Source organism: Peromyscus californicus, unplaced genomic scaffold, assembly GCF_007827085.1.
Source record: "Peromyscus californicus insignis strain IS unplaced genomic scaffold, ASM782708v3 Scaffold_22__1_contigs__length_63687245, whole genome shotgun sequence".
NCBI lineage: Eukaryota > Metazoa > Chordata > Mammalia > Rodentia > Cricetidae > Peromyscus > Peromyscus californicus.
The window spans coordinates 63,616,595-63,633,906 of record NW_026294525.1 but is presented as its reverse complement, the minus strand read 5'-3'; the positions used below and the strand labels follow the sequence as shown (position 1 = coordinate 63,633,906).

At 42.5% G+C, this 17,312-nt stretch overlaps 1 protein-coding gene across 1 annotated transcript in view; it reads left to right on the top strand.

The window, feature by feature from the left end:
* The first annotated feature begins 1,355 nt into the window (after positions 1 to 1,355).
* The window catches only part of Crybg1 (crystallin beta-gamma domain containing 1), a 112,401-nt gene continuing 96,444 nt past the window's right edge, over positions 1,356 to 17,312 (top strand). Inside the window, exon 1 of the mRNA XM_052751563.1 lies at positions 1,356 to 1,478. Within this exon, the coding sequence (XP_052607523.1) occupies positions 1,467 to 1,478 (12 nt within the window). The 5' untranslated portion in view covers positions 1,356 to 1,466. The remainder of the gene's footprint in view (positions 1,479 to 17,312) is intronic.

Genomic DNA, 17,312 nt, shown 5'->3' with positions numbered 1-17,312 from the left:
ATAATCTCCCTTTTTATCTTATCATAACCATATTCTCTTTTTTCTTTTCATAATAGATTCAATAATCTACCTTTTGTCATTTTTATATCTTCCCCTTTTTCTTTTAAGAGTAGATTCAATGATCTACCCATTTATCCTATTGTTTCTTTATCTTTTTTTCTCAGGGTTGATTCAATGATCTACCTCAAATCTATATTCTCTTTTTTCTTTTTTAAACAAAAACTCTGAATCTAATCTCCTTGTTCAGCTTTTTTCTTGACCATTAACAATTAACAACTTGTAACCAACCATCATAAACAATGACAATACCCATAACTTACTAAACAACCAAAAGCTCCCATCCCACATCTTGGAAATGTGGGCGTCGTTTTCTTAAAATTACTTCCTGCTTTCTGGGAGGCAAAGGCAACTTTAGGGAATCCTGAAAAGAAAATTTTTGGGGTTAATTGTCAAGTCCTGAGAGATTTAGCTGTATCATTTGTCTAGTCTCTGCATAATGGGAAAGTGCAGGGCTGTCTCAAGTCCTTGCTCAAGTAGTTGTGAATTTGAACCATCTCAGCTAGTCATTTCGAAATTGTCCTGAGCAGTTTGTAGTCCAAAGCCGATCTTTCCATGGTGTTTGTTAATGGCTTTACCATAGTCCATGTGGAATCGTCATTATGGGGTCCCATCATCCTTTTGAAGATTTCAAAGTTGCTGTTAGGCGTGGTCATGGTTCCCTGCAGATTTTTTTTTTCTTTTGGTTTTGGTGCCTGTCCTGGATCTCAGTTTGTAGACCAGGCTGGCCTCAAACTCACAAAGGTCCGCCTGGCTCTGCCTCCCGAGTGCTGGGATTAAAGGTGTGTACCACCACCGCCCAGCCTCTTTGTTTAATATTATGACTGTTTTGTTCTTTGACCCCAGATAAATTTATTAGGGTGCATGATGTATTTTGGGGAACACAGTACCACCACAGACAAGGTCTTGCTCTGTAGCCCATGCTGGCTTCAAACTCACAGCAGTCCTCCTGCCTCTGCTCCTGAGTGATGGGATTGCAGGTGTGAGTCATCACATTTCGCTGTGTTTTCCTTTTCTTAACAGCAATGACAGTAGAGCAACCGAGAAACTGCCAAATGAAGTGGAGTGCCTCATGCCAGGCTCTCTGCCCATCAGGTTATCTGAGTGCCTGTCTGATTTGCTTTCACACGGGATGTAAAAGAATTCAGTTAACTACATGGTGACAGCATCAAGACCTACTTATTGTGTGCTGGAAGAGTACCGGATCGTCTACAATGATGTCTTTAAGTCTCTTCAGTTTTCAATACTCTTGATGGCTCATTGCTGTGACCGTTTCCATCCTCTCTAGAGCTTTTGGTGTACCAGATGGAAGCCAAGGGGAGTCCCAAGAGGCCACACTTCATGGCGGGGAACCACAGTTACCTCAGAACCCCAGTGAGGTGCCTGGCCCTTCATCTACAGAGTCTGCGATGTTTAAAAAGGTAATGATTCATTGTATTTTATTTTGTTTTTTGGTTGTTCAAAACAGGGTTTCTCTGTATAGCCCTGGATGTCCTGGGACTCTGCAGACCAGCTGGTTTTGAACTCAAAGAGATCCACCTGCCTCTGCCTCCCGAGTGCTGGGATTAAAGGCATGTGCCACCACGGCTAGCTTTACTGTTTCATTTTAAATATATGGTTCTCAGAAGTAAATACTTTTAGTAATTAAAACATTTAAAATAACCCATTTGGCTAAACAATGCATGTTTATAAGGAACATTATGTACTATATATAGATACTTATTATTATATAGCTATGCTTATTGTGTATAACCTATTATGACTTATTATCTAATTCAGTGTGATATCAAACGTATATTATATACAACATATAGTATACAGTATAACATAATATGTCGAAGCGTATGATAGTAAATGAGTCTCATTGAGTATGTTGAGTCCCCCTTCACAGCCATGGTCATTCTTCCTCACTGTCATGGATCTTTCTTTACTCTTTCCTTTTACTTTGGACACATCAAGTACTATGACATCGGTATTTGGGGTTAGTGCTTCATTCCCATAAAGAGCATTAGACTTCTTCCTGTGGTCAGATGTTCAGCGTTGTTATTAGCTGCTTTTCTTTTTTTTTTTTCTTTTTCTTTCTTTTTATAAATTTTTTATTTTTATTTGTACATCTATTTATTTTTGAGACAGCATCTCACTATGTAGTCCCAGCTGGTCTGGAACTCAAAAGAACTTCCTGCCTCTGCCTCCTGAGCATTGAGATTAAAGACAGGGACACCTCTCCCAGGTAGTAATTGCTGGCTGATATTTGCACAGAATGTTCTGTATACTTGGGATACACAAGGCCTTGCTTTCAATCTCTGATTTAATTATATTTTCTTAAAAGAAACGTTTCCCTGAGGTGGAAAAAGATGTGTATTCTTGCTATCTGTGTTCCCTCATATGTATGGAGACACCTTTTGTTATGTATTTATATGTGGTATAGGAGGACAGATTGATGCCCTTAGTCACCATGAGGGCTAGGTTGCTGCCAGGCCCCAGAGGAGTTAGAATACACTTTCTCTTTATAACTTATAACATCAGTGAGGGTGCATAATAAAAGATATTTTGTTGTGAAAGAAGACTCTCCAAATGCAAAAGACATCTGCTTCATTAATGCTCTATATTAAAAAGTAACTTCTTAGTGCAAACTGAGTATGGTGGCTCACAGCTGCCAATTCCAGTAGACCCAGTGCGGTCCTCTGCACACCAGGAACCTATGTGGCAGGTCCTCTGCAGTGTCCCTGCTGGCCATGCATTGCCATCAGCAGTCCCGTTGTCTCTTCACAGCGATGACTTGGTCCCTGGGCCCCTGCTCACACCCTCAGGCTACAGCCAAGAATCTGGGGGTGGGGGGGTGCAGTCCTGGGCTTTACCCAAGGGAGACCCTGAGGCACCAGAAGGGAGAAGAGAGGGAAGGTGGAAAGGCCAGAGCTTGAAGGGTCAGCCAAGTGAATGGGAGCCCCGTGTGAACAAAACGGGTAGAAGGGAACAGGCAGGAAACAGCTCAGGCCACACTGTCCCCAAGTGTCACCTCTGTTCCACACTGTGTGATGCTCTTCCCCAGGGATGATCGAATACTGATGGAAGAACTGCCTCTGAGGTCCACTGCTGTCTCTCTCTCTTTGTCGCCCTGCTCTCTTTTCTACCCCTCTAGTATCTCTCTGCCTCCTTTTTTGTTCTTATTCTTTTTTTTTAATTTATTTATTATGTATACAGTGTTCTGCCTGCATGTATACCTGCAGGCTAGAAGAGGGCATCAGATCTTATTACAGATGGTTGTGAGCCACCATGTGGTTGCTGGGAATTGAACTCAAAGGGACCTCTGGAAGAACAGCCAATGCTCTTAACCTCTGAGCCATCTCTCCAGCCCTTGTTCTTATTCTTGAGCCAGGCTCTTATAAGCTTTCTCGTTCTCTTTTTTATCACTCGATGGCTGGAAACAAGAGGAGTGTGCAATATCCTTTCTTATCATCAGCAATGTGGTTGTTTTTCTTATGTACATGTGATGTGTGTCCATGTGTGTGTCCATGTGTGTGCACGTGAATGCCTGATGGGTAATTCCCCTGATCCACTCTCCATTTTATTCACTGAAACAGGGTATCTCAGTTAAACCCAGAGCTCACTGTTTATATTGGATCCACATATTCTATGCCACTATATTTACTTGTTGCTAATTTTAAAGTGCTGTAACAACATTCCTTAAAGCTGGTAATACTATATTGAATCCTTCCATTAAAATAAGATGATGTTTACTATAACTGCTTGTGTACACGGAAATAAAGATTTCTAATTACAAAGGTAACATCACCAGGCCACTGCTTTCTCATTGAGTGCCCAATCCTCAACCTCATCCCTCCAGCAGATCAACATATATACTGTGCTTAAGAGGCCTTCAAATTTAACCCTACCCTACCTTACACGATCCCACAGGCCATAGTGGCATGTCTCCCTCTGAAAGCTGTCCCAAAACCGGACAGAAACATCGCTAGGTTCTCATGCTGTCTTAAGGCACTCTGGCTGCCAATTTTACTAAAAATAGTTCAAAAATCATCTTGAAGAACTTAACTTTCCCACACCCTAAGGCCGAGACCCAACTCTAGTGCTGAGATGAGGGCATTTACTAATGAAGGTTCAACTTTCCCACAGTGACTATTTCGAGGACTTAAAAACATCGTTCTTCTAGACACCTCAATCCTACATTGCATTTTCCTATTAGGATTTCTTTTTTTTTTTAAAGTGTGTGTGTGCATGTATGTGTGTGGGTATGCACGAGTGGGTGTGCATGTATGTTCACGCATGTCTGTCTATCCGTGTGCCTGAGGTGGCCGGAAGAGGGTATAGGATCCCCTGGAGCCAGAATTATAGTTGCTTATGAGCCACCTGATGTAAGTCCTTAAAACTGGGCTCCAGTCCTCTGAAACAGCAGCAAGCATTCTTAACTGCTGAACCGTCTCTCTAGCCCCAGGGACTTTTATTTTGGGTAATCTGTGCCATTTGGAATCGTGATTAGACTGCTAAACCCTGGGACCTCCTTATCCCTGCTGCTTCCCTCTTAAAGAAGTCGCTCACTTTACCTGGGACGTGGCCTATCTACACAGGTCCTTTTAGGGACTGGGATTTAGTTTAGTGTGAGAGCTTGTGCCTAGCATGAGTGAAGCTCCAGGTTCACTCACTACTACTAAAAATAACAAAAACAGAAAACTGTCTAGGTATGTAAGCATTTCATCTCAACCCATCTTTCAGTTCAAGGTGTCTGCACGGCAGGAGTCTACGCTTAGTCACTATTGATCTAAGGAGTAAAAATAACAGACAACAAAACAAAAAGTCTAAGACAGGAAGCAGAGTGAACAGCATGTTGTAGCTTTTACAAAAGACACTAGGATAGAACATACATATATCTGTCAGTGCATTGAATATAGAAGTGTACATTGAACCGGGTGGTGGTGGCACATGCCTTTAATCCCAGCACTCGGGAGGCAGAGCCAGGCAAATCTTTGTGAATTCGAGGCCAGCCTGGGCTACCAAGTAAGTTCCAGGAAAGGCGCAAAGCTACACAGAGAAACCCTGTCTCGAAAAACAAAAACAAACAAACAAAAAAGAAGTGTACATTAAAAGCTAGTAATGATGGTGTGAAGGCACACTCTAGAACTTGAGAGACTGAGGCAGAAGGATTGTAAATTCCAAACTAGTCTGTTCTACATAGGGAGATGCAAAGTCTCTAATTAATTAGTTAACACTGGTAATAATTAGCTGTGAAGGAGTCGGATGGGAAATGAACAGGTAGGAGACACAAGCTTTTGATGGTGTGTATGTTTGCATTTCTGTACTGGAGCTATGTGAAAATATTGTTTAATCAAACAGTTTTTGAAGAAGGAGAAATAATTTAAGCATTATTGTGATTAAAAGTAAGACAGGAATGTATTTGTGATTGCCCAGACTCTCTGATTTGCTATAAACTATAATCGTCTTGCCTGCATTGTTTGGGATAGTCTGCTTGGTCCCAGGTTTCCTTTACAGGCCAGTCTCTTGCCTTTGGACCCTTCTTCTCATGCCCAAGCATCCCCACTTTCATATACTTGTAGACACGCTGTCCATCGATGGCCTCTGCCCAGGAAAACCGGTCATTTTTCCCCTTGTGTTGCCAGTTACCTTAAGTGTGCTCTGGAGTCAGCCTTTACTGGGCTGTCAGTAAGTCCTCTTGCTAGATCAGGAGACTCTAAGGGTCGCTGATGGTTTATAGCGATTGTCAGCTCAGCAGCATCTAGAACGGCCCTGGAGACAAATCTCCAGGCATGCCTGTGAAGGGCTCTGGATTAGGTTAGATGAGGTGGGAAGACTCCTCTTAACTGCAGTGTGACCGGCACCCTCAGTCCCTGCCACGTGATGACTGTGAGCAAGATAAACCCCTTCTCCCCTAAGCTGCTTCTTCTGTCAGGAACATTTGAAGGTGTCAGGGTCACCAGGATGTAACAGGAAAGCTCAGTGAGAGATTTGTTTTCTTTTCTTCCCAAGTACATGCTATCTCTCCCTTTGAAGTAGCCACTGTGGGTGTTGTTTATTTACATATGTATAAATAAACACATAAATATATGTAAGCCAGTCCATTTCCTGTATTCTGACAAGCTAGAAGGCTTTGTCTGTGAGAGGGTGTGTTTGTTTGTTTTTTCAACAGCACAGTAGCATATTTATCATTTCTCTTCTAAATATTCTGTTTTCTTGTGGCAAAAGAAATGTCCAAATAATGAAATATACAAAACAAAGGCTTGAGGCTCCTTCTACCTTGACAGGTAACTGGCCTGGTTTGTATCTCTTACTCCTTATTCTATGAACAGAAAGTTCAAGTACCACATACAATTCTCCAACTTATTTGTTCTTTTCTTCTCTCTTCCCAACGGTGTCACCTGTGGTCTAGTCTAGCCTGGAACGTATTACATATACTTGAGGATGACCTTGATAACTCGTTTTTTCTTAACTAAAAAATCTTGGTTATCCTCTTTCCAAGTCGCTCTGTACCACGTGCCCTTTGTGATAGGTAGTATTCTTCCTATGTGATATGATGGATAGACTGTCATACTTCTCCTGTGTTCTACTTTTCACCTTATTGTCTTTTGTTTTTGTTAGTTCTATGAGCTAAATTCTCTTAGAAATAGAATTGATAAATTAAAAGCATTTGTGTTTTGGGATATATTCTCAGACTTGCCATAAAAAAGGATTTACCAGCTTATACTCCAGCAATGAATGTGCCTGGTTTTTCTCTCTTCATGTGATGTATGTAACCAATCTTTTCAAGTCTTGCCAGTCTATTGATATTGTGTTATTTAAATTTGCAATCTTCAATTAAATGAGGTTGAAAGTCAGAAATGGCGAAGGCAGGAGGATTTTCTTGAGTTCCAGGCCAATCTGGGCTACAGAATAAGACCTCATCTCAAAAAAGAAAAGTAAATCAATAAAAATTTAAAAAAAAAAAAAAAAAAAGAATGAGCCTGATTTTTTTTTTGGGGGGGAGGTATTTTATATTTTTGCAATGAATTCTCTTTTCCTGTTCTTTCTTTGGGTTTTTACTGGTTTGTTTGTGTGGAGACAATCCATGATGCTTCACACTGACAAAAGTTTTTGTTTTTTTCTTTTCTTGAGACAGGCTCTCTCTCTGTAGTCCTGGCTGTCCAGGAACTAGCTATTAGACCAGGCTAGCCTCACAGACGCATTTGCTCTGCCCCTGGAATACTGGGATTAAAGGCATGTGCCACCACGTCCAGCCTTGATAAAAGTTTTTTATTGAAATATTTTTTATCTTCTGTGGCATCATTTCCTCCCTCTTCCTCTCCTTCTCATCCTCCTTCTCCTCTCCCTCCTTCCCCTCTCTATCCTTAGAGGGACTGTCAGGCAAAGGGGAAGCAGTTGTGAGACTTGTAATTCTTGGCATGGAAGTTGAAGAGCCGCAGTGTCCTTCACTCAGCGCATTCTCTAAATGGAGAGAGGGAGACAAAAGTGCATTTGTTGCATATGACACAAAAACTTTCCAAGACTTCACAGTCGGGGTCTGAAAACATTTAAGAGGGGTCCTCTGGGATGCTGCAACCAGCATCAGGGGAGACAGGCCTCCTCCTTTTGGGAGCATTGAGTGGTGACTGTCCTGACCAGCATACCTGCTCTAAGGAATCACCAGTGGTCCAAAACCACAGGGACAATGCAATGCTCGGCACAGTGGTAATTACTGTTATTGTTCTGACATCCTGACATGTGAAGCTGAATTCCTACCAGCAAATGCAATAGGGGAGAAAATTAAAGCTGTGGTGACATCATGCCTACAATAAAGAGGCGTCACGGCCAGTGATGCTCACTTGTTTTCCTGAGGCCGTCAAGAGAGGATCGCTCTCATTTGGAGAGATGACACCGTTGAGCCTGGCCTTCTTTTGAATGGAGACAGGGTCTCTCCTAGTCTCAGCAGAGTGTTTGTTTTGACCAGAAGTCTCTCTGTGGGAGCTGTGCCCTCACTCTGGGACTGTCAGGAGACTCCCTGGCTGCATATGTGGCCGGGGTGTTGCTCACATTCCGTAGCACTTACTGTTCCCTCTTGGAGCAAATCTGAAGGTTGATCTACTCCAGCACCTCAATGGGGGGTCGAACGTGCTGTGGCTGTGGCTGTGGCAGGTGTAATGGGTGTGCCAACAATCGAAGCAGGAGTGTCGACTCTCGAAACAGGGGCCTTGACTCCCGGAATAGGTGTGAAAATTCCAGAAACAGGTGCTGTGACCGGGATCTTGAGGTGAGTCCTTACTGAGAGTCTTCTGTGGCATTGGGCTTTTTGTTTTGTTTACAGCATCTCTCGAAAGGTGTTCAAATATGAAGCAGGTGAGTGGGAGCCAGCATTTATTACTATTGTGGATTGCTAAACATTTTAGTCTTGCATCTGTCAATATCCCGATCAGTACAATTAAAATACACATTCTTCTCTCTCTTCTCCGCTCCTCTCTTCCCCTTGCATGTGTTAATTTTTCTTCTATTTGGCTATAGTTTAGTTAGTGAAGTAAATACAACTGAATCTCATTACTACAGGGTATTGTTCTCTGAGGCTCAGCCCTCTCTATGTGAAGTTTTTCAGAAACTTTTGTTGGAAAAATATAAATAAAACTTACTTCCTATTTTCTCTAAAGCTATTTTCCTTTGTGCTGAGCTCATCTGCAGAGTACCAAAGTCTTATTGGAGGTAGATAATAATAAACCACAAAGATGCTTGGGGCGAGTAGAGACACAGCACAGTTGGTAGAATGCTTGCCTGAAATGCACAAGGGTCTGGGTTCGATCCCCAGCTCTGCATAACCTAGGCATGGCCGCACATGCCCGTAATCCCAACACTCAGATGGAAGCAGGAATTCAAGGTCATCTTGGAGTGCAGAGTGAGTTTGGGGCCAGCTTGGGACACAGGAGGGCCTGTCTCAAAAAATACATCAAGATGCTTTGAGAAGTGGCATTTGAGAAAAGTGGGCAATCATTTTCAGATTCTGTTTCTGTTGTTTGCAGGGCTGGGGATCAAACCTAGGGTCTTCCTTGTTCGTATGAGGCAAGAGCTCTACCATTGAGCTCTATCTATTGCCTGTTTTCAGGTTCTAATCCTCAGCTCAAAGTTGCCTTTTGGGTACCACATCTCACCAGCTGTAAGACGGAGAGATGGCTCTCGCTCTCTGCCTCGATGGTTTCCCCATCATCCCCACCCCCTGTGTGTGGGACCTGTACTGTTCTGTAAAGCACAGAGGCTGTTGCCAGCAGCCTGCACTCAGCTTTGATGCTTATTCATTTCTTCTGCACCTGTGATCGTATATAGACATTTGCTTTGTTCTGTGCCGGGGAACTTTGAAGCTGTTGGCTGGAATGCATAAAATGTGTGTCAGCCTTGTTTTGTAATATGCTCTAGGAAAAAGCGTGTCCTATAAACTTTTGATCTATTCTTTTTTTTTTCCCTGACAGAGAGTACTGATCTAACCCATAATTGAATGAAACAGGCAGTTTATTTAAAGATGTGTGTGTGTTTGTATGCATATACGCATAAACACACTTTTGAAAGATGTCGAAGTGTTGACTGACAGTTCAAGATAGAATAAAGCATTTGATGTTGGCCCTTCTCCAACCACATCAGTCAGAGCATCCTTTCAGGTGTGTCCTATTCTCGGGATGTTGGCTCTTAATCATTATTTATTCCCACAACTGTTGGTTTTACTGTTGTGGCCTCCGAGTGCCTCTTGTGCCTCTGGGCCAGATGATCCTCAAAGTTGGAGATTCTTAGTTTTAAACAGTACCTAGAGAGAAGCCTAAAGTCATTATACATAGATTCATGGTCTTTGCTAATTATTGGCTAATTAGCAACTCTCTAGAGATATTTTTTAATGATTTCCAACCAGCACTTTGGAAGGAAATGTCCAGAAGAACTTGGGAAAAAGTCAAGTTTGTGACTTGAAAACACGACCAGGAACACTAACTTAGATGCCCAGAGCCTTGGTGACAACTTGTGATTAGGAAAGAGCTCTGTGATTGTGAGTAACTACAGGCAAGCTGGGTCACCTCAGGACACAGGGATCCCAGGACCCGTGCCCAGCTCACTGAGTGAAGGTCTTATGAGCCTGAGAGAAGGCAGGCTGCTCCCTAAGGTGACCCTACTGAGAGCCCTGAGCAACAAGGGGTTAAGAGAGAGGCGGGGAGATTAGGTCCTTGGTATTGAAACATCCACTTTAAAGTATCTCCCTGTTAATGATGATTCCACTCAAATCAGGGCCCTCAGGTGTTCTGATGATCTTTGCCTAAAATAACTTAAAAACTAAGAAAAGTGTTCTTCCTTCAAGAGTTAACGTCTAGACCTGGAGTGGTAGCACATGCTTCTAATACCAGCACTCGGGAGGCAGAGGCCGGAGGCTCTCTGTGAGTTCGAGTCCAGCCTGGTCAACATAGGGAACCCCAGAACAGCCAAACAATCAAACAAAGAATAGTTAACTTCTAGCCAGGATTGGGGGCACGGGCCTGTAATCCCAGATACCTAATAAACTGAGGCAGGAGATTCAGAAGTTCAAATGGGCTACAGAATGAGTTCAAATCCAGCCTCTTCAATTTAGAGACCTTGTCTCTAAATGAAACAGTAACCAGGCTGGGGCGGCAGTATCAGTACTTACCCGGCATGCACAGGGCCCTCAATCCCCAGTTCAGTCCTCATGGGGAAAGGAAAACGTCTAAGAATTTGGGAATTGGGTAATGTTTCACCATAATGCACATGTTAATTAAAAATATTAGATTTTTAAATACTGTACAAAGTGACAATATACATAGTAAATTTAAAAAAGTAACCTTTTGGGGAGAGCCATCTTTCAGTTTTTGTTTTATTTTAAAACTGTAATAATCCAAATATGTATTTATCTTTAAATTCTGATTAAATACTACCTTATTTGTAAAGGTTCTCTGGGTTTCTGGAGTCTTCTCTGACATTGCTCGTGTCCTCATGGAATTTTGTAACATTCTAGTAATTTCTCCATATTTAGAAATGGTGTTTCTTTCCACTAGGAAGTGATTTCTTTAGAGCAGTGAACTTAACATCTTTTTGTTTTGTTTTGTTTTGTTTTTTTGTTTTTCTTGAGACAGGGTTTCTCTGTGTAGCTCTGCGCCTTTCCTGGAACTCACTTGGTAGCCCAGGCTGGCCTCGAACTCCCAGAGATCCGTTTGTCTTTGCTTCCAAGTGCTGGGATTAAAGGCGTGCGCCACCACCGCCTGGTGAACTTAACATCTTTTAAAAAATGAAGTGTATTGTTTTTTGTGCGGGGGTGAGAGGACAACTTTGTTGAATCCTCTCCTTCCATCTTCAGGGGGTCCAGTTGGGTCACCAGGCCGTCTCCATGGAAATAAAGCATCAATGCAGCTGAAGATCAGAGCTCACTGGCTTTGGCTTCTGAAAATGAGTGGCTGGGAGCTGGATTAGATGGTGCTTTGTTGTGCCTCAACTTCTTGTGATGCCTCCCAGACCTTGAAGGAAAGGGAAGCTGGTTGGGAGAGGAAATTGGGCTTGTCAGCCTCAGGCCCTGCCTTCAAGGCTCAGAGGACACTCCACTACCACACCACCACCACCACCACCACCACCACCACCACCACCACCACCACCACCACCACCACCACTTTGTGTCTGTTTTTGACATTTGTCTGAATTTGTGCAGATTTCTTTTTTAATGAAATATTGAAGTGCTGGAAAAACTCTTGGAAACAACTAGAATAGATTATACATAATATTCTTCTGCCTCTAGTATCTGATTTTATGAACTAATTTTATTAATTCACTTTATTCTCATATTACATTTTTAAAAGAAACAGATTTGGGGCTGACAAGATGGTTTAGCAGGTAAAGGTGCTTGCTGCTGAGTCTAGCAACCTGAGTTTGTTCCCTAGAATCTGCACAGTGGAAGGAGAGAACTAACTCCTACGAATTGTATTCTCTCTATAAATAAATGAAAATTTGTCATGTTGATACCATTAGCTTCCTAAATCCCCCCATATCCCCAGATCTTTTTGCTCTACTATTGCATACTCATATTATCTATTATTTCTTATAAATATTGTTTACATTCAAGTAAGCTTCCTGTCCCTACAGGATTTGTAATATCACTCTTAAGTTTAATTGCTTTTGCATTTTATTTTTATCTGTGCATCAGTGATCTTAACTGTTTAGATATGTCCTTTCTTCCCAGTCATCTATAAAGCCACTAAGCAGAATGATAATCGAGTTGGAATTACTAGAGAAGAGAGCAATTGACTAAGTTGGTACTTTGACCTCATGTTACAATGAGTCATCTTATATACCTTCATGTTTATGAAAAATGATCCTTGCAATAGCAACTTCTGTCAAGGTTGTGAGTACATGTGCAGTGGCTATCATCCCAAGTAGAAAATGGAGCCATATGTAATTTCAGAGCATGAACAGTAATGAGAGGGTTGGGTGGATCAAAAAGAACTCAGAAGAACCATCAGAAGGTCAGAGTACATGAAATGAAGGAAGGGCTTAAAGTCACCATGTGCTCAGCATCCACCCAAAGCCACTAACAGGCCTATATGTAGAATTTTTCTTCAAGACCACCAGTTCCCCCAATAAATGCACAGAGACTTAATATTAATCATAAATGCTCAGTTAATAGCTTAGGCTTGTCACTAACTGGCTCTTACAACTTAAATTCACCCATATTTCTTATCTATGCTCTACCACGTGGCAATACTGTTTTTAGCATGGCATGTTCATCTTGTCTTTCTCCATGTCTCCTGGTGACTCTGCCCTCCTTCACCATGCTCTTTTTGTCCTTAAGTCCTACCTAACCTCTACCTGCCCAGTTATTGGCCAGTCAGCTTTATTAACCAATGAGGGTAATACATATTTACAGTATATGAAAAGATTATTCCACAGCACAGGCCCTAGCCCTTCTGCAGGCTTTTGTTGTTATTTTTTTGGTTTGGATTTGGGTTTTTTTTGGTTTTTTGTTTTGTTTTTGTTTTTGTTTTGTTGTTGTTGTTTTGTTTTGTTTGAGGTAGGGTCTCAGTGTGTAGTCCTGGCTGACCTAGAGCTTCCTATACAAGCCAGGCTTGCTTTGAATTCATAGAGATCCCTGCTTGCTTCCAAGTACTAGAAGTAAATATGTGTGCCACCATACCTGACTATTTTTTTAAATTTTAATTATATGTGCATGTCTGCGTGGAGATATGTACACATGAGTTCAGGTATCCTGCCCTCAGAGGCTGGAAGAATGGGTTGGGTACGCTAGAGCTGGAGTTACAGGTGGACTGCCCTACATGAATGCTGGGAACTGAACTAGGTCCTCTGCAAGAATGATATGTACTTTTAATCACTGAGCCATCTCCCCAGTCCCTTCTGTTTGTGCAGTTTTACTGCTGACATTCTGCCTCTGTCTTGTCCTTTGCCCCTCAGTTGGTATGCATGCTATTTACTCATTCACTTAACACTTCTAAGATAACAGGTTATCTTAGAAGCTGCTTCTTGCAACAGAAAGAAAGGGAATGAGAAAAGATAAAGAATTATCTTATGTTACTAACGCTTAGCCTAAACCAAGGCTAAAAGAAATGACAGACCAGTGATTCAGATTTAAAACTAAGATACACTGTATTGGTTATATTTAATACTGCCTTGTTCTCATGCATCTAGGAAAAGCATCAGAATAAAGGTGCTGGTTGAATGTAGAAGAGAACAAACTGATCCAAGGAGACTGTCTCTGGGCAGAAAAGGGGGCACAGAAAGGAAACTGAGGAGTAGTTACACACACACACACACACACACACACACACACACACACACACACACACACACATGTTGGGTGGGAGTCCATTTGTTAAATGCAGACAGAGAAATTGTTGTGAGGTCTTAAGCAAAGACACATATTTTATAATAGATGAAATATGTCAAAAACAGTGGCGTCGGTCTTCCTGGTATAATGGAAAAGGTGTATACAGGAAATAAAAAGCTTTGAAAGCAGGTGGGGAGGGACTCTCAGAAGCTGCTCATGTGGCCACCCAAACTGTAGGTTTGAACGGCGGCAGAGGCTCTTGTGTGAGGTAAAGTCAAGACACTGAATGACAAATCCCTTGTGTTGTGTGAACAAAAGTGGACAGACATGATTTTAAACATTTACATTCAAGGGCTGGAGACGTGCTCCTGGTGACCAGCTTGAGGCTTTAGAAGGGAACTGGCTCACGTGGGAATCCATCTGATCATTCTAGAGGATGCTGAGTTTGAAGTAGTCACTTGAGAACTAGCTAGAGAGATTCAGAATATTTTCAGAACAAATGAGAAGCTGAAGGTTTTTCTGTTACTAATTTATTAAATTTTGTAAATTAACATCAAAATTCATTTGTCAGCAAAATCTAACCACGACAGACATGAAGCAATGTGTCTTTAATTATCTCACTTGAGCACATAGCATATATTTTGCCATCAAAACTATTATGCTATACACAGAGACCATCTTCCCCAAATCTTCAAAATACTTCTGTCTCCAGGAGCTTTTCATGAGGGGTGGGAGACTTCCAGCAGCTTCAGAGAAAGTAGCAGTGAAGGGACTCACAGAATCACGGAACTGGAGGTTGTCTGTAAGAGTTAAATGGAAGTTGTCATTTGATCGTGGGCCTCGAATGATTAAGTTTCAAACGGAAACAAAAAATGTAAAAAAAAAATTCAAAAGATTAGGTAAAAGAAGGATATTAGATTCGGCAAAAAGAATGACATAGGACTAATATCATTCTTAAAGATCATGGGAGTAGAAGCAGGTGGCCAGGCTGCTCTGAACTTACTCCAAGTCTTCCACCCCATGGGAAAAGCTCTTTGGAAACAGAAATATTTCAAAAGAACATTCAGATTTGGGGAAGATAGCCTCTGTGTACAACGTGATACATTAATGGATTTGAAGACAAATTATATGCCATTTGCTCAAGTGAGATAATTAAAGACACGATGTTGGAAGCGGGGCCTGAGTTTCGTCTTCAGACTGATGGAGAAGTCCGGAATGGGTGGGTCGTGGCTGTTGGGGGGGTCACAGGCACTGTTGGGGGAGGCTCCTTGGTAAGATGGGACAATCCAGGCAGTTTTAGAAGCCAAGAAGAACACAAAGGAGACAGGACAGGACTGAAAGGACTTCACAATGAGGAAGGGCAGGTTATTGGGGTGTCCAGCATGGTGGCCATTATTTTGTAGAGTAAAAGACTTTTGTCGGTTAAGAACATGGCAATGACACATTTAGAAATTCATGCTGGAGTTAATTTTCTTTGTAGAGAAAGAGGTAAGCTGGTGTCTGGAAAGAGCATGATTTGTCATTAACCGCCTGGTAACCAGCGGCAGGTGTGGTTGGAGGTAACAGAATGATGTCTGCAGAAGGACCAGGAAAAAGGGGGTGTTGGAGATTCAGAGTCCAGACCCAGAAGTGGATGTTTGACCGTGACTGCCATGTTATTCAATGGGATGGGAAAGTTCCAATTCACAAAAAAGTGTGGTCCTTTTATTCTCCCAGCAGATAAGTAGATGTGACCTATGAAACAAGGCACACCATGTGATCCCTGTTGTTGTGTTTCCCAAAAATAAGCAAGTAGCTGTTGCAGGTCAAAGACTGTGGCCGTGGCAGCAATCTGGTCACTGTCCTTTCCGCACAGAGGAGCTGGACCACCTTGTGTGTGTCAATCATGTCTCCTCATTCTCTTGCTTGTGTCCCAGGCGTCCTATTTGCTGAGAACAGAACCTCCTGTCCCTTGTGACCCCCGTGTGCCCTGCCTCCCTCACTGCCCATCTCCTGCCACCCTCACTGCCCATCTCCTGCCGCACCTCCTTATCCCACCTGAACTCTTTCTCGCTGGGAGAATGATACAGCATCCCCTATTTGCTTGGCCTGGAACATGCCTTGGGGCGTCTTTGGACTGATTGCCACTCACCGTTCACATTTCCTTTAAATGGTACCTCTGCAGGAAGGCCACTCTGACACCTCAGCCTACAGGAATTGTCTACAGAGTACAAATCACTGTGTGACATTTTCCTGTTTGTTTTTGTCTCTCTTCCATCTCTTGCAACATGAACCAGGAAGCAGGGATTTCCGACTCTTGCTCGAGGCTGTCCCTGTTCCTAACACTGTGCCTGGTACACACAGAGTGCTCCGTAAAGTTTTTCAACCGAGGGAAGGCATACTCTTTCTGTTTCTTCTATTTCAATTTAACTTCCCTAATTACTTTATTTCCCAAGGACCTCTTAACACTTAGCAGGCACTAGGAGTTTGTTAGTTTTTAAACAGGGTTTGATTTGCTCACCTCAGTATGACACAGTAGTAAGGGACTCTGCTCCTCTCCAGCACAGGGCAGCAATTGCTGGTACTAACCATCCTGTAAAGGTTCTTAGGCAGTTAAGTCCAAAACCTGTTTTGTTCCTTTCTTATCCACCGCCCCCAATTAACAACATTAAAAAAAAAAAATAAAAATCTCCCCTCGTAGATATCTTACATAGCAGAAAGCCATTTTGGGTTAGGAAGCAATTTTATAACGAACAGCTTTGGTGGCTCTGCCTCAGGGCCACACTCTGGCTGTCACCTATGCCAGGATGCTCCTGAGTACTCGGACTGCCAAGCTGAGTCCTTTCTTTTGCTTGGGGACATTTCCTGCTATTCTTCTCTCCAGTGAGTTCAGTATCAGCCAGGTAAAAATGGGCATGGTGACATACCCAGAACTAAAATTCCAGCGTGCCCTTCCCTCACGGGACACACTGGAGGAACAGAAATAAAACATCTGTGCTTCATGAAGATGAGTGCAGAGTAGGAACCCAAAGGCCAGGATGGAATCATTCAATGAAGTGAGTGTAGCTATGTTCAGACCACCCTCCTTCCAGTGACTGACGCAGCTGTGCTGGGCTCAACACTATGTAATTAATACATACCATTCCTCAAGGGCATGCTACCTGCTGGTGCCATGAAGCCTGCTTACAATTAGCACCATACAATCATTAATTAGCCCATACTCGAGCCCCTGAGCTGGGTATCATTATTTCTGCTTTGCAAACAAGGAAAAACAAAGGTGCCAGCCCCAGACTCTGAGTATCCTGTCACTGTGCTTAATAAAGAATCTTGGAATTCCTCATTCTAGCTGGGTTTCCTGCATGAGGGAGTCTATCTGTGCTACTGTTGAAGACTGCCCAGTGGGAAGAACTCCAAAGCAGTTGTGCTCGCAACCTATTTCAGCTTCAGGCTTGTGGTTCTCTGTGGGAAAGGAGACTGC